This window comes from Neoarius graeffei, chromosome 9, assembly GCF_027579695.1.
Source record: "Neoarius graeffei isolate fNeoGra1 chromosome 9, fNeoGra1.pri, whole genome shotgun sequence".
Taxonomy (NCBI): Eukaryota; Metazoa; Chordata; class Actinopteri; order Siluriformes; family Ariidae; genus Neoarius; species Neoarius graeffei.
In genome coordinates this window covers 30,901,973-30,924,127 of record NC_083577.1, presented here as the reverse complement: position 1 = coordinate 30,924,127, position 22,155 = coordinate 30,901,973, and the positions used below count along the sequence as shown (strand labels likewise).

The following is a 22,155-nucleotide window of genomic DNA, read 5'->3' as shown; positions in this document are numbered from 1 at the left end:
CCTGACTGCAATAAATACTTCCTACTTCCTGTTGCCTGCCTCAGAGAAATCTCAGGGTCTGAGAAGAGATTACACTTAAATTCAGAGATTAAACTATTTTCAGTGAGTCAAGTTAGATGATTCATTCATGTGGGTGGCACGGTGGTGTAGTGGTTAGCACTGTCGCCTCACAGCAAGAAGGTCCTGGGTTTGAGCCCAGTGGCTGACGGGGGCCTTTCTGTGTGGAGTTTGCATGTTGTCCGTGTGGGTTTCCTCTGGTTTCTCCCACAGTCCAAAGACATGCAGGTTAGGTTAATTGGTGGCTCTAAATTGACCGTAGGTGTGAATGTGAGTGTGAATGATTGTCTCTATGTGTCAGCCCTGCGATGATCTGGAGACTTGTCCAGGGTGTACCCCGCCTCTCGCCCATAGTCAGCTGGGATAGGCTCCAGCTTGCCTGCAACCCTGCACAGGATAAGCGGTTACAGATAATGGAATGGATTAATTCACGTTTCTCCAAATGTGCAGTAAGATCATGCAGCCAACAAACAGCTTGAGTAAAATAGCTAATGATTGTTGCAATTTGTGTTCATTTTTTTTTTAATTGTACCATCCACCATTTCATTGAAAGAAGCCATGTTCGGTTACTATAACAACATTTAGCTTTTGCATAGATTTGCTCCATGTCAGGCTTATGTTGAGACTTGACATGATCAATTCCACCAGACAAGCTTGTGTGATGTCATGGGTCCATGGGACTAAAACAATGTCCAACAACTTCCCCCAACATGCTTTAACATCGTAACAAGGATATCCATCCATCTATCCATTAGCTATACCACTTATCCATCAGGGTCACAGAGAAGCGAGAGCCAATCCCAGCTGACTTTGGGTGAGAGCTGGGGTACACCCTGGACAGGTTGCCAATCTAACACAGGGCTAACACAGAGATGAAACCATTCACACTCACACCTATGAGCAATTTAAAGGAGCCATTTGACCTAATCTATATGGTTTTGGACTGTGGAAGGAAACCCACACAATGGGAGAACATGCAAACTCCATATGGTCAGCTGTGACGTTCCAAACCATAACCTTCTTGCTGTGAGGTGACAGTGCTAACCACTGCACCACTGTGCTGTCCAAAAACAAGGATCTTCTTCTTCTTTTGGCTGCTCCTGTTAGGGGTCACCACAGTGGAACTGTTCTGCATATTTGATTTGATATGCTGTAGGTTTTACACCAAATGCCCTTCCTGATGCAACCCTCCCCAATCTGTCCGGGCTTGGGACTGGCACTAAGTATGCACTGGCTTGTGAAACCCCAATGGCTGGGTATTTTATCTAACCTGCATGCCTTTGAACTATGGGGGAAACCAGAGCACCTGGAGGAAACTCCATGCAAACTCCACACAGAAAGGTCCCCGTTGGCCATGACCTTCAAACCTGGAACCTTCTTGCTTCTTGCCTATAAAAGGATTTTAAAAATTAGTCAAAGTCATATTTAGGTATCATGGAATTTGATAGTGGAATGCGAGTGTGGATTGACCTGCCTTTGTAACTTAAGTGAGACTATTTCAAATAAGCCTGGATTTCATCTCCAATATGCCGAATTCAAGCTCGTTTATAATTTTCAACCATGTAAACACTACATAGCCATCTGTTAAGTATTTTCCTTTGCAGCATTACAGACTTCTGTGGTAAACCCCATAATTAGCTGCGATCAGCAACTTCTTGACACTGCAAAAGTGATGTTTTGCTTTTCATTTGCTGAACCACAGTCTCACCAACAACTTCCTGCAGAACATTGGTTTGTCTAAAGCAGTATCTGCAAAGGCAACATAATCTAAAGCTACTTTTTCTGCCTTTTGCATTCTATAGGAAGTGAGGGACTTCAGGACTGTGTAACGGCCCCTCCTGAAGTATACTAATAATAATTTGTGGTTGATTGTAATCATGCACTGAAGCATAATACCTGTAGTATACCTGTCTTGTATTGACAACATAGGGTGATATTTTTTTAATCGGCCCTGTTGTTTCAATTTTAAACTGTAGCTGTGTGATCCAAAGAGACACAGAGGAGAGAGAGAGAGAGAGAGAGAGAGAGAGAGAGAAATTGCATGTATGTACTATCTGCGACCTGGTACCCACAAGATAAATCATCATCAGTCACCTATGTGTCCACTAATTAAGCTTTTCAGTCTTCAGGAATAGGAATAGTTGTCATTCTAATCCACATGAACACTTATGAGCGTGTTATATATTACACAAATTATATTTACAACTGGGCGGCACGGTGGTGTAGTGGTTAGCGCTGTCGCCTCACAGCAAGAAGGTCCGGGTTCGAGCCCCGTGGCCGGCGAGGGCCTTTCTGTGTGGAGTTTGCATGTTCTCCCCATGTCCGCGTGGGTTTCCTCCGGGTGCTCCGGTTTCCCCCACAGTCCAAAGACATGCAGGTTAGGTTAACTGGTGACTCTAAATTGACCGTAGGTGTGAATGTGAGTGTAAATGGTTGTCTGTGTCTATGTGTCAGCCCTGTGATGACCTGGCGACTTGTCCAGGGTGTACCCCGCCTTTCGCCCGTAGTCAGCTGGGATAGGCTCCAGCTTGCCTGCGACCCTGTAGAAGGATAAAGCGGCTAGAGATAATGAGATGAGATATTTACAATTTCTTGCTTTAGAGCTCATTCTTAAACCAGGCTTTAAAGGTTAGTAATGTACAACCCCAATTCCAAAAAAATTGGGACACTGTGTAAAGCAATAAATAAAAAATAGAATGTGAAGCTCTGCAAATCATAGAAACCCTATATTTCATTGAAAATAGTACAAAGACAACATATCAAATGTTGAAACTGAGAAATTATTGTTTTTTGAAAAAAAATGCTCATTTTGAATTTGATGTCAGCAACATGTTTCAGAAAAGTTGGGACAGGGGCAACAAAAGACTGAAAAAGTTGTGTAATGCTAAAAAAAAACCCCACTAATCTGGTTAATTGGCAACAGGGCAATAACATGATTGGATATAAAAAGAACATCCCAGAGAGGCAGAGTCTCTCAGAAGTAAAGATGGGGAGCGGTTCACCACTCTGTGAAAGACTGTGTGGGCAAACAGTGCAACAATTTAAGAATAACATTCCTCAATGTAAAACTGCAAAGAATTTGGGGATCACATCATCTATGGTACATAATATAATTAAAAGATTCAGAGAATCTGGAGAAATCTCTGTGTGCAAGAGACAAGGCTGAAAACTGACACTGTGATCTTCAGGCCCTCAGGAGACACTGTATTAAAATCAGACAAGTGGCTGTAGTGGAAATCACTATATGGGCTCAGGAACACTTCAGAAAACCATTGTCTGTGAAAACGGTTTATTACTGCATCCACACGTGCAAGTTAAAACCAGATATAAACAATATCCAGAAACACCGCCACCTTCTCTGGGCCTGAGCTCTTTTACAATGGACTGAGGTGAAGTGGAAAATTGTCCTGAGGTCTGATGAATCAAAATTAGAAATTCTTTTTAGAAATCATGGAGACCATGTCCTCCAGGCTAAAGAGGAGAGGGACCATCCGGCTTGTTATTAGTGCACAGTTCAAAAGCCAGCATCTGTGATGGTATGAGGGGGCATTAGTGCACATGACATGGGTAGCTTGTACATCTGGGAAGGCATCATTAATGCTGAATGATATGTACACGTTTCAGAGTAATATGCTGCCATCCAGTCAAAATCTTTTTCAGGGAAGGCCTTCCGTCTTTCACCGAGACAATGCCAAACCGCTTTGTACACGTATTAAAACTACATGGCTCTGTAGTAAAAGAGTCCGGGCGCTAAACTGGCCTGCCTGCAGTCCAGACCTGTCTCCCATTTAAAACATTTGGCGCATTATGAAGTGCAAAATACGACAAAGGAGACCCTTAGCTGTTGAGCAACTGAAATTGTATATCAGACAAGAATGGGACAACATTCCTCTTTCAGAACTACAGCAATTAGTCTCCTCAGTTCCCAAATGTTTACAGAATGTTGTTACAAGTAAAGGTGATGCAATACAGTGGTAAACATGTTTCTGTCTCAGCTTTTTTGAAATGTGTTGCTGACATCAAATTCAAAATGAGCATAAAGAATATAAAAAAACAATAAAATTTCTAAGTTTCAACATTTGATATGTTGTCTTTGTACTATTTTCAATGAAATATAGGGTTTCCATGATTTGCAAATCTTCACATTCTGCTTTTATTTGTTTTACACGGTGTCCCAACTTTATTGGAATTGGGGTTGTAGTTTAGACTATACTAGGCTGTCAGAGATTAATATTATTTGTAAATGCACATAGATAGGACTTAACTGTATAATTATGACAATTCAGAAACAAAGTTTTCTCTTTTGTATTTTGAGTTATTATCTTATTATAGGCCGCTATTCTGACATTCTTCTGTATTTGTTGTTTCCTCAATGATTGAAAGCTATCCAGGCCCTGAGCCAGCAGCAAATCAATCCTAATGCTCCAAGCCCCAGTTAGCACTTATGTAGTATTTATCCCCAAACTTGAGGAGCTGAAGATTTATGAAGGTCATTTGCTGGTAGCCTTGGGTGGTGGTGGTTCTTTTTCTTTTTCTTGAATGTACAAAAAATGTGTGTGGGACAGACCCTGTCAGTAACCAGATTTTTTTTTATAGGCATGGGCATCTCTACCTTCCACAATTACAACCTCATTAATCAAAACATCTGACTTAAATCAGCTTTTAGAGAATTGTTAGCCCACAGGTCAAAGTTCCCCAGTCACAATGGTGGAACGATTCTTAGCGCCACATGGAAATGCCCACTCATGCCTCCTCACTGAGAATCAGGTCTCTCTTCGGAGAGATGGTTCAAGGTGGACTCCCTTGGGAGACCAAGTGGCAGGTGGCCATTGGATGGCGGCATATAAATCATGTGGTGGCAGTGCATTCCTAACTCTCTTATCTCCTGGAGGACCACCATAGGGTGTACCTCTCTCCCTAGGCCCCACCACAATGGATGCAACCTGGGACACCGCTGTCGTCGCAGATCTTTGTGCCACGGATAAATGGGATCCCAGGCCTTGACTGGGAGTAGGAAGTTGCACCCTTTCCCGATCTCATGCAAACGGTGATTCCTCAACTTCCCTCAGTTCCTTTGTAGCGGCGATGACATTTGATGTCTCAATATGGAAGTACGCTGAGGAGCGAAAACAATGACGGAAGGAGAAGTTAGTCTCCGCTCATGAAGAACTGTCCCTCCTGTGTCCGTGTTGTAGAAGACTCCTCTGTTCTAGACTCCAGAGTCATGTTCAAGCTCAACAATGTCAAGCTTCTCAAGCTTAACGAGGAAGGAGAAGAAGAGGAGGAAGGAGATGACTCCCTACTCGAACTCAAGTGGACCGACGATGAGCCCAAAGGTTCATACACATTTTAAACATAGGCTGTAGATCTTCAAATCGTCTAATCAGTATTGAGAAGAACTAGTACAACCACGAATCCAAAAAAGTTGGGACAAAGTACAAATTGTAAATAAAAACGGAATGCAATGATGTGGAAGTTTCAAAATTTCATATTTTATTCAGAATAGAACATAGATGACATATCAAATGTTTAAACTGAGAAAATGTATCATTTAAAGAGAAAAATTAGGTGATTTTAAATTTCATGACAACAACACATCTCAAAAAAGTTGGGACAAGGCCATGTTTACCACTGTGAGACATCCCCTTTTCTCTTTTTCTGCGCTTCTGGATCATATTTAGATACGGCTTCTTTATTGAACTATAGAGTTTTAGCTGGCAACGGCGGATGGCACGGTGAATTGTGTTCACAGATAATGTTCTCTGGAAATATTCCTGAGCCCATTTTGTGATTTCCAATACAGAAGCATGCCTGTATGTGATGCAGTGCCGTCTAAGGGCCTGAAGATCACGGGCACCCAGTATGGTTTTCCGGCCTTGACCCTTACGCACAGAGATTCTTTCAGATTCTCTGAATCTTTTGATGATATTATGCACTGTAGATGATGATATGTTCAAACTCTTTGCAATTTTACGCTGTCGAACTCTTTTCTGATATTGCTCCACTATTTGTCGGCGCAGAATTGGGGGGATTGGTGATCCTCTTCCCATCTTTACTTCTGAGAGCCGCTGCCACTCCAAGATGCTCTTTTTATACCCAGTCATGTTAATGACCTATTGCCAATTGACCTAATGAGTTGCAATTTGGTCCTCTAGCTGTTCCTTTTTTGTACCTTTAACTTTTCCAGCCTCTTATTGCCCCTGTCCCAACTTTTTTGAGATGTGTTGCTGTCATGAAATTTCAAAATGTCTCACTTTCGACATTTGATATGTTGTCTATGTTCTATTGTGAATACAATATCAGTTTTTGAGATTTGTAAATTATTGCACTCTGTTTTTATTTACAATTTGTACTTTGTCCCAACTTTTTTGGAATCGGGGTTGTATGATTATTTGCATTATTTAACACAATGTGTTTCATCTTTAATTGTGACGTAGATAATCAGGCTACTTTTTAAATCCTGGCAAATCAAATCAGGCATAGATTTTTTTTTCATGCAAATACACGGTGTGCATTTTATTTCTTCTTGCATGGTGTAAATTGGATGTAACACCACTTAATATGTGTAAACATTCAATAACTCTCTCATTGTGTTTAGTAAAACACACTAGACTGTTTCATTCATTGTAGAGATACACTTGCAAAGGAAAATATGATAAATAACCCAAATAAAAAGCTGATGCATAAATATGGCGAAAGGTTTGGCATAAAAAATTCTACAAATGATTAAATATCACCATCTGTTGGTAGCACATTACAACTGCAGAACTGACAAAATAAAAAGACAAATGATGCAGTGCACATTCATAAATGTACTTTTTCCATAGGTCTGCAAATTTCTGTAACATGCACAGGCACAATTTAACTCGTATTTCAACTTTTGTGGGGGGTTTTCCCCACATTTTGCAAATTCAGCTTTTGAAATTGTTTAATTTCAGACTGAATCCAATTCAGGCAGGATTGTGCTTAAAAATTGTGGTTAAGTAGGAAGTGACGCAATGTAGTGAGCCAAACCTTCAATGTTATTTTATTAGAATAACTGTGTTAAAATTATTCAGTCTGATCCAAACCAAAGGTTTAGTTAATCTTTAAAAAAAAAAAAGCAGAGGAAAAAAAAAACACACAACACAATTTTCCCTTTATCATAAATATAGTTCATCAGCCAAGATTAATGTTTACACTGAAGCTATGAGGCTAATTATGAAGGAAATGGAAATGTAAAGCCACCAGCTTTGAAAACTTAAAATGTTTAAAGGAATACAGGACTTGATTCATCCTGGTACGTCTTCTGCTTGGAGAATCTGTGTTTGTTACTCATTGTGGATATCCTGACATGGATACACTGAAGATTAACATCTTCACTCATATTAAATAGCAGCAGATTTAAATCAAATAGAAAATAGAAATATTATCATCGGAAATATTAAGTAGAAATATCACTGGAATCCTGTTTGATTTACTTTAAATTCACCATTTTAAATCTTTAGTAATCTAAAGAGTCTAGTGCTTCAACAAAGATGATGATGATAATGATGCTTTTATGTATTGGGGGCCAAGCAGTGAAGCCTCGTTGGCACCCATTGCATTTCTACCTTTTTAGGGGCCAAGCAGAAAAGCTGTGTGGGCATCTATTGTCTCATCTCATCTCATTATCTCCAGCTGCTTTATCCTGTTCTACAGGGTCGCAGGCAAGCTGGAGCCTATCCCAGCTGACTATGGGCGAAAGGCGGGGTACACCCTGGACAAGTCGCCAGGTCATCACAGGGCTGACACATAGACACAGACAACCATTCACACTCACATTCACACCTACGGTCAATTTTAGAGTCACCATTTAACCTAACCTGCATGTCTTTGGACTGTGGGGGAAACCGGAGCACCCGGAGGAAACCCACACGGGGAGAACATGCAAACTCCACACAGAAAGGCCCTCGCCGGCCACGGGGCTCGAACCCGGACCTTCTTGCTGTGAGGCGACAGTGCTAACCACCGTGCCGCCCTGGCATCTATCGTGTTTCTACCTTTTCTTCTTCATCTTTTTCTTCTGGCTATGGTGTCTACAGCAGCCCATAGAACCATATGGTAAAAAGTTTTGAAACTTGGCTCACTGACTAGGGACAGTCCCCTGATTCTTTTCCCCAAGTTTCAAGTTTGCCCCTCAAGTGCTTTAGCGCCACCAATGGGTCAAATTTGGAGGTGTGTTTATGCAGGTAACTTTTGAACCATATTCCTGATTTTTATCCCCCAGCATATAATGCGGGGGGGGGGGGGGGGGGGGGGGGGGGGGGGGGTATAGCTATTGTTCTGTCCGTCTGTAAACATTTTAGTTTCCGGAGCATAACTCAAAAACTGTTAGGAATTTTTTTCACAAAACCTGACAGTTATGTTTAAGTGACTACAGGAATTGTGTCTTTTTGACATTTTGGGATTTCTGTGATTTTTATTTTTTTCGTATTTCCATGGCAACCAATTCAAACTGAGGGAAATTTGGAGCGTGGTTTCATGTGGCGGCCAAGGGGATATGACATCTCCTGATGACTCTTGTTAAACGAGGTACCGATGGATCCCTTGGCTCAAGCAGAGTTCAACACACCCCACGATGTTAATTTCCACTATATCAAAAACTGAAAGCTTTCACAGACCCAAGTGTTGCCCAATTTTCACTAAATTTGCTACAGGTCATCTTCAGACCAAGCCTCACAAAACATTCTGATAAACCATTTGTCCATTACGGCCAATGAAAATCAGCAGCAAAGCCCCAAATGGGATGTCAGGTCATATATCAGGAACTGTTTGAAGTATCAACAGCAAACTTGATATACAGACTGAGTACCCCTTCCTGAGATTCTATAAAACTGGGACATGCTGCAATGAGTAAAAATCCATTTTGCCAATTAACCGTTGATGTGTTTGCCATTCTTGTATGTGGTTATATCTTGGGAGATTCCAAGGCACAAACAAAAGAGTTCATCCATTACAGTTAGTCAAAAATGGTTGAACGGCTGAAACCACCAAACAGGAAGTGAGGTCATAACTCGGTAACGCTAGGACACATCAAAACCAGGCTTGGTTTATGACTTGGGATGCCGTACTGAGGAATCACAAAAAGTTTTGTATCACTTGACCACTGGGATGTGCTACCGTAAGCAAAAAAGCATTTTGGCTGATAACTGCTTTAGGTGTCTAATGATACAATGGGTGGTTCGAAAGCCGAGACAGCCACAAATATTGTCCAACATTCATCAGATTTGGCAAGAATGATCTTTGGTCCAAGATTCACGGAAGTTATTAAATGGATTTTTCATTTTCAAAAGCGTTTGTCCATTACAGTCCATTGGAATCGGTGGAGAATTCACCAAACAGAATATGAGATTGTATCTGGACTTGGGACCCTCATCACTGTTTGCAGCTATATTTCGGGGCTTAGCAGGGAAGCTGCTGAGGCACCCATTGTGTTTCTACTTTTTCTTATTCATCTTCATCTGGCTACAGCATCTATGACACCCCATAGAACCGTATGGTAAAAAATTTTGAAATTTGGCACACTGATTGGGGACAGCGCCCTGAATTTTTTCACCAAGTTTTATTTTGTACCTCGAGAGCTCTAGCACCACCAATGGGTCCAATTTGGAGGTGCGTCTACTTTTGAACCACATTGATTTTCAAAAATGAGGTACCAAATTGGGGCGGCACAGTGGTGTAGTGGTTAGCGCTGTTGCCTCACAGCAAGAAGGTCCGGGTTCGAGCCCCATGGCCGGTGGGGGCCTTTCTGTGCGGAGTTTGCATGTTCTCCCCGTGTCCGCGTGGGTTTCCTCCGGGTGCTCCGGTTTCCCCCACAGTCCAAAGACATGCAGGTTAGGTTAACTGGTGACTCTAAATTGACCGTAGGTGTGAATGGTTGTCTGTGTCTATGTGTCAGCCCTGTGATGACCAGGCAACTTGTCCAGGGTGTACCCCGCCTTTCACACATAGTCAGCTGGGATAGGCTCCAGCTTGCCTGCGACCCTGTAGAAGGATAAAGCGGCTAGAGATAATGAGATGATGTTTGTCTTTTTTAAAAAATAATAATAAAATAAATTTTTGTCTCTTGTAATACCAGGGCACGTCCCAAGGTTAAGACATGGCAACAGGCCACTAATTTTGTCCAATCAGCACCAAATTTGGCACAGCTGATATTCAGACAAAGCCTCACAAACGTGAGATGTTCACGCATCTCTTCCGATCTTTGCTCAACTAACATGAAATTTGCTGTCAATGCACACAACCATGGCCTTAACTTAATTTTGTCTTCATGGTACGGTGGTGCTTGAAAGTTTGTGAACCCTGCAGAATTTTCTATTTCTGCATAAATATGACCTAAAACATCATCAGATTTTCACACAAGTCCTAAAAGTAGATAAAGAGAACCCAGTTAAACAAATGAGACAAAAATATTATACTTGGTCATTTATTTATTGAGGAAAATGATCCAATATTACATATCTGTGAGTGGCAAAAGTATGTGAACCTTTGCTTTCAGTATCTGGTGTGACTCCCTTGTGCAGCAATAACTGCAACTAAACGTTTCTGGTAACTGTTGAACAGTCCTGTACACCGGCTTGGAGGAATTTTAGCCCATTCCTCCATACAGAACAGCTTCAACCCTGGGATGTCACTGGATTTCCTCACATGAAGTGCTCGCTTCAGGTCCTTCCACAACATTTCAATTGGATTGTCAGGACTTTGACTTGGCCATTCCAAAACATTTTTATTCTTCTTTAATCATTCTTTGGTAGAACGACTTGTGTGCTTAGGGTCGTTGTCTTGCTGCATGGCCCACCTTCTCTTGAGATTCAGTTCATGGACAGATGTCCTGAAATTTTCCTTTGGAATTTGCTGGTATAATTCAGAATTCATTGTTCCATCAATGATGGCAAGTCATCCTGGCCCAGATGCAGCAAAACAGGCCCAAACCATGATACTACCACCACCATGTTTCCCAGATGGGATAAGGTTCTTATGCTGGAATGCAGTGTTTTCCTTTCTCCAAACATAACGCTTCTCATTTAAACCAAAAAGTTCTATTTTGGTCTCATCTGTCCACCAAACATTTTTACAACAGCCTTCTGGCTTGTCCACGTGATCTTTAGCAAACTGCAGACGAGCAGCAATGTTCTTTTTGGAGAGCAGTGGCTTTCTCCTTGCAACCCTGCCATGCGCACCATTGTTGTTCAGTGTTCTCCTGATGGTGGACTCATGAATATTAACATTAGCCAATGTGAGGAGAGGCCTTCAGTTGCTTAGAAATTACCCTGGGGTCCTTTGTGATCTCGCCGACGATGACACGCCTTGCTCTTGGAGTGACGTTTGTTGATCGACCACTCCTGGGGAGGGTAACAATGGTCTTGAATTTCCTCCATTTGTACACAATCTGTCTGACTGTGAATTGGTGGAGTCCAAACTCTTTAGAGATGGCTTTGTAACCTTTTCCAGCCTGATGAGCATCAACAACGCTTTTTCTGAGGTCCTCAGAAATCTCCTTTGTTTGTGCCATGATATACTTCCACAAATGTGTTGTGAAGATCAGACTTTCATAGATCCCTGTTCTTTAAATAAAACAGGGTGCCCACTCACACCTGACTCTAATTTCACCTTCAAATTAACTGCTCATCCTAGAGTTTCACATACTTTTTCCACTCACAGATATGTAATATTGGATCATTTTCCTCAATAAATAAATGACCAAGTATAATATTTTTGTCTCATTTGTTTAACTGGTTTCTCTTTATCTACTTTTAGGACTTGTGTGAAAATCTGATGTTGTTTTAGGTCATATTTATGCAGAAATATAGAAAATTCTAAAGGGTTCGCAAACTTTCAAGCACCACTGTAACTATGCCCCCTGCATGTTGCTTGACCCCATCATTGCTGCAACATGCTTTTGTCTGTTATTACAGATGTCAGAAAACTAGTGAAAGTTTGACTTTGAGTCAAACTTGTCAAGTCAAATTGAGATCCCTGAACGACTTGATGCAATTTGAGATGTGTGAGAGATGATCTAAGCCTGAGAGGTTTGCACATTTCTAAACTCCTGGCGAGAAGCTTCCCTTGAAATTTCGGCAGAATTTTCAACTAAAAATGTAAACATACGACGTATCTTGGCTGATGGAATGAATTTCATGTACAGGGGAAATTCTGCAAAAATTCCCCCCCCCTTTTATTTTTGATTTTTTTGTTTTTTAAAATTGTTTGTTCCTTTCATTTGTTTGCTTAAAAAAGGAAACCATTAAAGTTGATCAAAGATTTAATCGAAAAATCTTTATTGTTTTGTTAAATGACAGTGTTAAAGTGACTTCCACTTTCAACTAGTAGAAGCATTCTTTTGCCAAGGGGTCCAAGTTTCCATATAAAATACACTGGTTGCCAAGACCCTATTGCCCCAAACTCAACCACATAGTTTTGCTGGAAACCTTTTGTGTCATACAGGTTACAGTTTAAATAAAAAGGCAGCAGGATTCAAGCTTCCAAGCCTCTAATTGAGCCTGTTTAGCCTGCAAGATGTTACTGTAAGAATAGTGCTAGAAAGCAAATGGCAAAAATCAAGAAATCTGCACACAGTGGATGTCTGTTTAAGCTTACATGAGAGATTAACTTGGTTTTTATCTACCCATGCAAGGAAGAGGTGAAGGGTCGGATAGAGAGAGGGAAAGAATGAAAATCATATCTATAAATCATTTATAATCCACCGTTAAGACACGCAAAATCAAACCAAGTCAGAGAGTGAGAAGGCCGGAGACAACTCGGCAAAACGAGAGAGATCAAGTGGTGTTATTGCACTACATTTGCTGGGTGGAGTTGCCGTTCCACGTGTTGTTGTCGTCTTCGCTGTCCTCTTGGGTCCTTAGCCGGTAGATTTTACCGTCTTTTTTAAAGTCTTCTGGTCGCTTCTCTAGGACGCGCTTGCGGATTGTTTCTCTGGAAATATATTTACATTAATTGATGAAGATCAATAAATGACCAGCATGCATTTAAGAAATGGAAAGGGCGTTTTTTTTTTTTTTAAAACAACGTGGCCCACCTCTTTGGTTCTCCAGAGCTGGCGTTTAAGGAGTTGGAAGGGCGCTGCGGCTGGTTACGGGGAGCTGCTGTGGCTCCAGGAGGAGGGCTACCAAATAGGACGCCGCTCAGGAACCGCCACACTGCTAGCAGAGGGTACAAGATCGTGCCCAGAAAAGCCCAGATGCCTCCTGTGCTAGAGGACTGGACTACAGTGTTAGCAGGCCTTCCTGACTGCTGTGGGAACGACACGAAAACAGACTGATACATACAGTTGTGCTCAAAATAATAGCAGTGTCTTTAAAAAGGCGAGTAAATGTCAAAATTCTTCAAATAAATTGTACTTTAATGAACACAAATGCATTGGGCATACTGCACATTCTATTTCAAAGCAAGAAAACTGGAAAAAGTAATTACATTTCATAATATTTCACAGAAAGTCAAGAAATGTAATGTTCAAAAAAATAGCAGTGTTGACATCTTTCTTTGGAAACTCAAAAATGTACCATACAAACTAAGAAATTCTTGAAAATTCAACTTTGCTGAGTATCCTAAACTAATATTTTGTTGCATAACCATGGTTTCTGATAACTGCTTCGCATCTGTGGTGCATGGAGTCGACCAACTTCTGGCAACGGTCAACAGGTATTGCAGCCCAGGTCAATTGTACTACGTTCCACAATTCCTCTGCATTTCTTGCTTTTGCCTCATGAACAGCATTTTTTATGTCAGCCCACAAGTTTTCTATGGGATTGAGGTCCGGGGATTGTGCTGTCCACTCCATTAGTTAGATGCTGTTTGTCTGGAACCATGATTTTGCTCGCTTGCTGGTGTGTTTGGGGTCATTGTCTTGTTGAAACACCCACTTCAAAGGCATTTCCTCTTCAGCATATGGCAACATGACTTCTTCCAGTATCCTGATGTACTCAAACTGATCCATGATCCCTGGTATGCAGTAAATAGGACCAACACCGTAGTATGAAAAACATCCCCATATCATGATGCTTGCACCACCATGCTTAACAGTCTTCACTGTGTACTGTGGCTTGAATTCTGTGTTTGCAGGACGTCTGACAAACTGTCTGTGACCCTTAGACCCAAAAAGAACAATCTTACTTTCATCTGTCCACAAAATATTACGCCATTTCTTTTCAGGCCAGTCAATGTGTTCTTTGGCAAATTGTAGCCGCTTCAGCACGTCTTTTCTTTAACAATGGGACTTTGCGGGGGCTTCTTGCTGGTAGATTGGCTTCACATAGACGTCGTCTGATTGTACCAGTACTCACAGGCAAGTTTAGATCTTCTTTGATCCTCCTGGAGCGGATCATTGGCTGAGCCTTTGCCAGTTTGGTTATTCTCCGATCCATTCGAGAAGTTGTTTGTCTTTTTCTTCCTCGTCTTTCTGGTTTTGGCTGCCATTTTAAAGCGTTTGATATCATTTCAGCTGAACAGCCTATAAGTTTCTGCACTTCTTTGTAGGTTTTCCTCTCTTTTATCCATTTCTTGATTAAAAGCCGCTCTTCATCAGAACAGTGTCTTGAACGACCCATTTTACTTGGTTTTTCAGGACCAATGCAGGACAGCCAGCATATGCAATGTCAGTTGCCTTGATCCTTAAATAAGGACCACCTGTTAACACCTTTTTTTTTCACAAAATCAATGCCCTCCCTAATTGAACTCACCACTGCTATTTTTTTGAACACACCCCTTTCAGCTAATCATTCAATTTCACAGAATCAGTAGCATGCACAGTAGGGTTTTGACTTCGAACTTCGATATTCGAATACAATTTGAATGTTGTGAAAAAAAGTGATGTTCGAACGAATATTAGGCAGCTCTAAATATTCGAACCTGTATATGGTATCATTAGGCATAATTCTTTTATTTTTGTGAATGTGGTTGTAAACGTTTTCAGTTCAGGTCGCAGGTTTTGTTTTTTTTTTTTTTAACGTCTGTGGAATTTATGTGAATCGCGAAGGTCATTGTCTTTTGTCTTATCTGGGCACCTGTAGACGTTAGCGTCAAGCTGGCACGCATTGAACAATGGAGTCAGATGCTAGCATGTTGGAGATTTGCACTCCGGAGAATTTAAAAAGTGATGCGTGGTGCTATTTTGGATTCGAAAAAAAAAGATGGAGAATGCGATAAAAAAAAGGTTACCTGTAAAATATGTGGAAACAAATTGGCCTATCAATCAACAACTTCAAACTTGAGGGCCCACTTGAAGACATTGCACGCGGGAGCGCTAGAAGGTGAGAGGGGGCTGCGAGAGGGGTCTGTGATACGCCGGCAGGTGAAGATAGACACTCTAATTCCTAATATTAACTCTAATATTTTTCATTTCCTCATCAGAAGTCAGTCATTTTTGCGAGATTGGACAGAGTCTGACTTTATTAAGTACAACATAGGTCTACAATAAATGAAGTGTAATGTAACTGCTGATGTGATTAAATGCAATATAAAATGTGACTTTTTCTTCTGAAAATATCGGTGTTTGGTTTTTTTTTCTGCAGGTATTTGGTTGGTTTTTGTACACCTGATGTTATAACATAAGAAATGAAATTACTAACGTAGACTATGCGACACTGCGCAGTAATGCTTTCATGTGCTGTTATTTTTGTCAACTTTGGATAGTTGCTAAAAAAGAAATTAAAAAAAATTATTAGCTTACTTGCGCAAGTAGCCTATAGGCCTAAATTAATTTAGCCTACACATGGTGGAATTTACATACCATGAAGTTCATAAGTTAACGAAGTGAGCACGTAAAACTAATCTGTGATCTTATAACATATCGTGTCCGTGTTTGTTTGAATTGTGAATCAGAGACGCGAGCAGGAAGCAGAGACATGACAGCTGACACCGGTCTCATTCAAAACAAACATTCTCAAAAGCCAACACGAATGGGCTCGGAACGGCAGTGTTATAAACTCACAGATTAGGTGTAGGCCTAGCAGTACCTGCTCATTTTGTAAACGTTCCCCTTTGATTGTCAGTGAGGCTACAGTTTAGAGGCTTTCATCAGTACAAGCAACCAGGAAACCGAAGGAACAGCGTTTCACACAAAAACGGCAACGGACAAACGACGAAGTTTGTGGATTATGTAACGTTAAAAGTGTCAGCCGGTATAATGCCAATTACTACGACACTGCACGTTTCATTAGTAGTGGTTGTAAAAACACGCCTGAATATTTCATATTTCCTGCACGTAATCTTATTGACATTGACCGAACACTGCCCCCTGGTGGACTGAATATCATATTTAATTTTGATGCCGAGGTGTTAGTGAGGCATTTAAGAATAATATAATTAATAAAAGTTCGAATACTATTCGAATGTCTAGATTAATTTCCAAACGAACTTCGAATATGATTTTTGGGCCAAGGTCAAAGCCCTAATGCACAGCAGGCCTGTTGGTTTTCTATACCTTTACTATACCCTCCAGAAACTTGCTTGCGGTGTAAAGGTTGAAATTTTAACAAAAACAGTGATTTATCTTGCTACTGTTGAGGGACTGCTATTATTTTGAACATAACTGTACATACAGTACATACATACAGTACCAGTAAAAAGTTTGGACACACCTAATTCAATGGTTTTTCTTTATTTTTTATTAATTACTTGAAAGACATGAAGGTGTCTTTTAATGATGGACTGTCGTTTCTCTTTACTTAGTTGAACAGTTCTTGACGCAAGATGGATTATTATTGCGTACGGACCCGCGCACGCGCTCTTAATAAAACCATTGGGAAAAGTCACGTCACTGACTGGGCAGATACGGATTTTTGAATCCGGCCTGGAAAAAGCCGTATGCAGCCCTGGACCCGTTTCCTTCCCTTCCACCATTTTCATTTTGCTCTGAACTGTTACTCTGAAAAATGAGCGCCACCACTGAGCACAGTGAAAGTGAATTTTATTATCTCGATGATGTATCAGACACAGACCTAATTGAACAAGCTGAAATTGTTGGGGGGGAGGTACTTTTGAGCAAAGAAATTCACTTGTTTATACAAGGACAACAAGAAAACACCGTAAAGAAATAAGTATGACATGAACGTTTGCTGTCAATCAAATAAAAATTGAGTGGTTCATTTTTTCACACACTGTAGTTCATTGTTTTCTACTGTGTATGTTAGTTCAAAAGGTCACCTGATAAAATGCTTATTGACTGAGTTAGGTCAGACCGGATGGGAAAATATTTGACTCTTGGTCAGACCTCGAGCCAAATATTTTCCTGTCTGGCCCGAACTATAGGGGTGTTCACACGGCAACTTTTACTCCGGTGTAGCACCGGGGCTGCCCCGGTAGAGCGTTCACACGGTACAAAGTTATACCAGTGTAGCCCCTGAAAGCTGCTTAAACCGGTGCAAATCTAACCCTGCTCGGGAGGTGGTTTAAGAAATTTACTCCGGAGTAAATGCTAGTTTGCGGGGCAGCACCGATATAAAATGGGACGTCTGAACGCTACAGGGGTAGACTCGCTACGCATGAGGAGAGTTGATTACATACGGGCATTGCATAATTTGCATCCTGGTATTTTGCGCTTCCAAAATGGCGAATACCAACAACAACAGAACTGCGTGTCTTCATCCACGTTGTTTTCCCGGCGCTTGGTGATGCCATGACAACCGGGAAAAGGAAGTACGTTTTCACGCATGCGGGTATTTCATTTCCGCATTATTACTATCGTATAGCACGGTCACAAAAACTGCCGTGTGAACGCAAGTGGGGCTGCACCGGTGCTAACACACTTCTCTCTAGTAAGCAGGTTTGTGACGTGTGAACGCTCCACAAAATTTACACCGGTGTAAGATATATCGCAACAAAATACATCAGTGCAGCATCGATGCAAATATGTGCCGTGTGAACACCCCTTAACTCAATACATATTACTACAGTTGTGGAATAGGGATATTTAAAGTATTGTTATTATTTACTGTTTGATCTCAAACGCATTAAGAAGGCAAGAAATTGCACTAATTAACTTTTGACGAGGCACGCCTGTTAACTGAAAAGCGTTCCGGGTGACTACCTCATGAAGCTGGTTAAGATAATGCCAATAAAAGGTAAACGGTGGCTACACTTTGAAGAATCTAAAATATAAAATATTTTCTGTTTTTTTTAACACTGGTTTTGTTTACTACATAATTCCATACATGTTCTTTGATAGTTTTGATGTCTTCAGTCTTGTTCTACAATGTAGAAAATAGTCAAAATACAGAAAAACCTATGAATGAGTAGGGGTGTCCAAACTTTTAACCGGAACTGTGTATACATGTGCGCACACACACACACACACACACACACACACACACATTATATATATTATATAAAAATACACACAGTGAATTGTTACATCTCAACCCACTCTTAATCTGCAGTATACTGTAACCTGAGACACATCGCTACTCTCAGTAACTAGCAAGCGGCTCACCGGCAGCAAGACGATGGAGGCACTGGGTGCAAGCTCGAGCTCCAGCAAAGTCTTCTCCAGATCTTCAGCTGTGAACTCACGCCTTGGGAACATGGTGGCCAGAGAAAAGTGGCCGAACCTGTTGCCCACCTCCTGTGAGAATCAGGTGAGTTACAGAGAATACAAATTCACATTAAATGCTTTTAATGCCAAGAGCATTTTAATGCAACTACACTACCGTTCAAAAGTTTGGGGTCACCCAGACAATTTTGTGTTTTCCATGAAGAGTCACACTTTTATTTACCACCATAAGTTGTAAAATGAATAGAAAATATAGTCGAGACATTTTTCTGGCCATTTTGAGCATTTAATCGACCCCACAAATGTGATGCTCCAGAAACTCAATCTGCTCAAAGGAAGGTCAGTTTTATAGCTTCTCTAAAGAGCTCAACTGTTTTCAGCTGTGCTAACATGATTGTACAAGGGTTTTCTAATCATCCATTAGCCTTCTGAGGCAATGAGCAAACACATTGTACCATTAGAACACTGGAGTGAGAGTTGCTGGAAATGGGCCTCTATACACCTATGGAGATATTGCACCAAAAACCAGACATTTGCAGCTAGAATAGTCATTTACCACATTAGCAATGTATAGAGTGGATTTCTGATTAGTTTAAAGTGATCTTCATTGAAAAGAACAGTGCTTTTCTTTCAAAAATAAGGACATTTCAAAGTGACCCCAAACTTTTGAACGGTAGTGTGTATGGTTCCTACTACACCTTTAAGTCTTCACCACTTTCCTGTTGTAAAATACAATTGGAAACCACAGAATCAAAACAGAATGAGAAATACCTAAAAGTGAAAATCTCCAACTCCATGTATGTATATCGATTTGGTCACTCATTTTTCTTTAAGAACCAAAAAATTCACAAGTATCAAAATGTTTACGAAAAATCATGCTATTTAAAGTAATGCAGACACCCAAGTCTCTCTATTTGCTCTCCAGTTTTTTGATACTTGTCCACATTTTTTGGCTTGTAAAAACATTATGATGTAACTATTTTCATAATTTATGTGCAAATTATTATTTGAATAGTTCAAAGAGATAAAATAAACAATGCTAAAATTGTCAGTTCATTTTCTGCACTCTACTGGCCCTTTTCCACTACCCTTTTTCGGCTCACTTCAGCCCGACATGGCTCGCGTTTCGACTACCTCAGAGCAGCACGACTCAGCTCGCTTCAGCCTTACTCAGCACCCAAAACTCGCACGGTTTTGGAGTGGGGCTGAAGCGAGCCCAACCGAGCCGAGTGGGGTTAGGGGCGTGAGGAGACACTCCCCTGTGCACTGATTGGTGAGGAGGAGTGTCCTCACACGCCCACACACGCCCCGCGAGCACGCTGGGATCTGTAAACACCGTAAACCTGGAAGAAGAAGAATTACGAATTGCGAGAATTTCTGAAGCCTTATGCGCCTCGCCTCATCTATACGCTCCTGCCAGTATCTGTTGGCGTTGTCGGTGACAACAAGCCACAGCACCAAGACCAGCAACACTAACGACTCCATGTCCTCCATGTTTATTGTTTACTATCCGGGTCGTGAGACTACCGCTTAAAAGCTCACTGATGTCACTGTTTGCGCTGCCTAACGACATCATGTGACGTCCACCCACTTTTGCTAACTCCACCCAATGTGTCCACCCACTTCCAGCCAGCACGGTTCAGTGCGGTTGTAGTCGAAATGCAACTCCAACAGCCCCGCTCAGCTCGACTCAGCCCAACTCAGCACCGCACAGCTCAGCCCAACTCAGCCGCGCTGGTAGTGGAAAAGCAGCATAATGCAGACGAAAGTGCAAGAATCTGCAGAATTTCATGGTATAAAATTTGGACATGAGCGATGGGACACAAATCTTTAAAGCTTTCCTCACCTTTTAAATGTAAATAATGTACAATTTTGAACTTTATTCACAATATAAATTATATACGAATATAAATACACCTTTTGTTGAACTGGAAGTTTGAGGTAAAAAAACAAAAACAAAAAAAAACCATGGTCATTCAGCGACAGACACTGTTTTCATGTAACTATCTGTCCGAGAGACGGCACGGTGGTGTAGTGGTTAGCGCTGTCGCCTCACAGCAAGAAGGTCCTGGGTTTGAACCCAGCAGCCAGCGGGGGCCTTTCTGTGTGGAGTTTGCATGTTCTCCCCGTGTCCGCGTGGGTTTCCTCCAGGTGCTCCGGTTTCCCCCACAGTCCAAAGACATGCAGGTTAGGTTAACTGGTGACTCTAAATTGACCGTAGGTGTGAATGTGAGTGTGAATGGTTGTCTGTGTCTATGTGTCAGCCCTGTGATGACCTGGCGACTTGTCCAGGGTGTACCCCGCCTTTCGCCCGTAGTCAGCTGGAATAGGCTCCAGCTTGCCTGCGACCCTGTAGAACAGGATAAAGCAGCTACAGATAATGGATGGATGGATGTCTGTCTGAGTGCAGTGATCGTGAACAATTTCCAAATATGAAGAAAAAGACAAGAAAATGTGTTTTAATGAATTTCTAATCAATAAGAAAGGTGGGTTTTTTTATTACTTCGCTTATACAAAAAGAAAAATTTGTCGTATTTGCTTACATGTCAAGCGTCTGTCAACATGTTTCAGCTCACGTAACGACACATTACCTTATTTTGGTTGGAAATCCCCCTCAGAAGCTCAACTGCGCATTCTACATCTTTATCCGGATCTTTTGTGTGAATATATAAATAGGCTGCCCTGCAGCCATTTTTAAGCCTAGATTGTACCGGATGTACGATTTTTTGGCCGTGCGATTTTTGGCGTTTCCCAAATCGCTGCGTTTTTTTTGTTCATGGAGAAAGACGCGCATTGGCCGTAAGTTTGTCCTGCAACCTGAAAAAAAGTAAGCGCCCGTAGAGTTTGTTTGACATGACAAAAGAACCTCTGCGGCCGGTCTACGGCTCGAAAATCAGCACATCACACGCGTGCCCTCCGTGCATTTCACGCGTGCCCTCCATGTGTTTCTTGCATTTTTTGCACGTAGACCAGCCGTAGGAGCACGTACGGCCGGTTGTGACCGAGGCTTTAAGCCTAGGTCACAACCAGACAGATGTACGATTTTTTGGCCGTGCGATTTTTGGCGTTTCCCAAATCGCTGCGTTTTTTTGTTCATGGAGAAAGACGTGCGTTGGACGCAAGTTTGTCTCGCAACCTGAAAAAAACGTAAGCGCCCGTAGAGTTTGCTTGACATGACAAAGAACCTCTGCGGCCGGTCTGCGGCTCGAAAATCAGCACGTCACACGCGCGCCCTCCATGCGTTTCTTGCGTTTTTTGCACATAGACCAGCCGTAGGAGCACGTACGGCCGGTTGTGACCGAGGCTTTAAGCCTAGGTCACAACCAGATAGATGTACGATTTTTTGGCTGTGCGATTTTTGGCGTTTCCCAAATCGCTGCGTTTTTTTGTTCATGGAGAAAGACGTGCGTTGGACGCAAGTTTGTCTCGCAACCTGAAAAAAACGTAAGCGCCCGTAGAGTTTGTTTGACATGACAAAGAACCTCTGCGGCCGGTCTGCGGCTCGAAAATCAGCACATCACACGTGCGCCCTCCGTGCGTTTCTTGCACGTAGACCGGCCATAGGAGCACGT

At 41.7% G+C, this 22,155-nt stretch overlaps 1 protein-coding gene across 3 annotated transcripts in view; it reads right to left on the bottom strand.

The window, feature by feature from the left end:
- Positions 1-12,339: 12,339 nt before the first annotated feature.
- Positions 12,340-22,155, bottom strand: part of ubxn4 (UBX domain protein 4) — a 35,097-nt gene continuing 25,281 nt past the window's right edge. For 2 of the 3 annotated variants that reach the window (XM_060929294.1, XM_060929296.1), the window contains 3 exons: positions 18,524-18,655; positions 13,115-13,329; positions 12,340-13,011 (listed from right to left, as the gene is read on the bottom strand). In XM_060929294.1, the coding sequence (XP_060785277.1) occupies positions 12,873-13,011; positions 13,115-13,329; positions 18,524-18,655 (486 nt within the window). In that variant the 3' untranslated portion in view covers positions 12,340-12,872. The remainder of the gene's footprint in view (positions 13,012-13,114; positions 13,330-18,523; positions 18,656-22,155) is intronic. The other variant, XM_060929295.1, reaches the window with a different exon arrangement.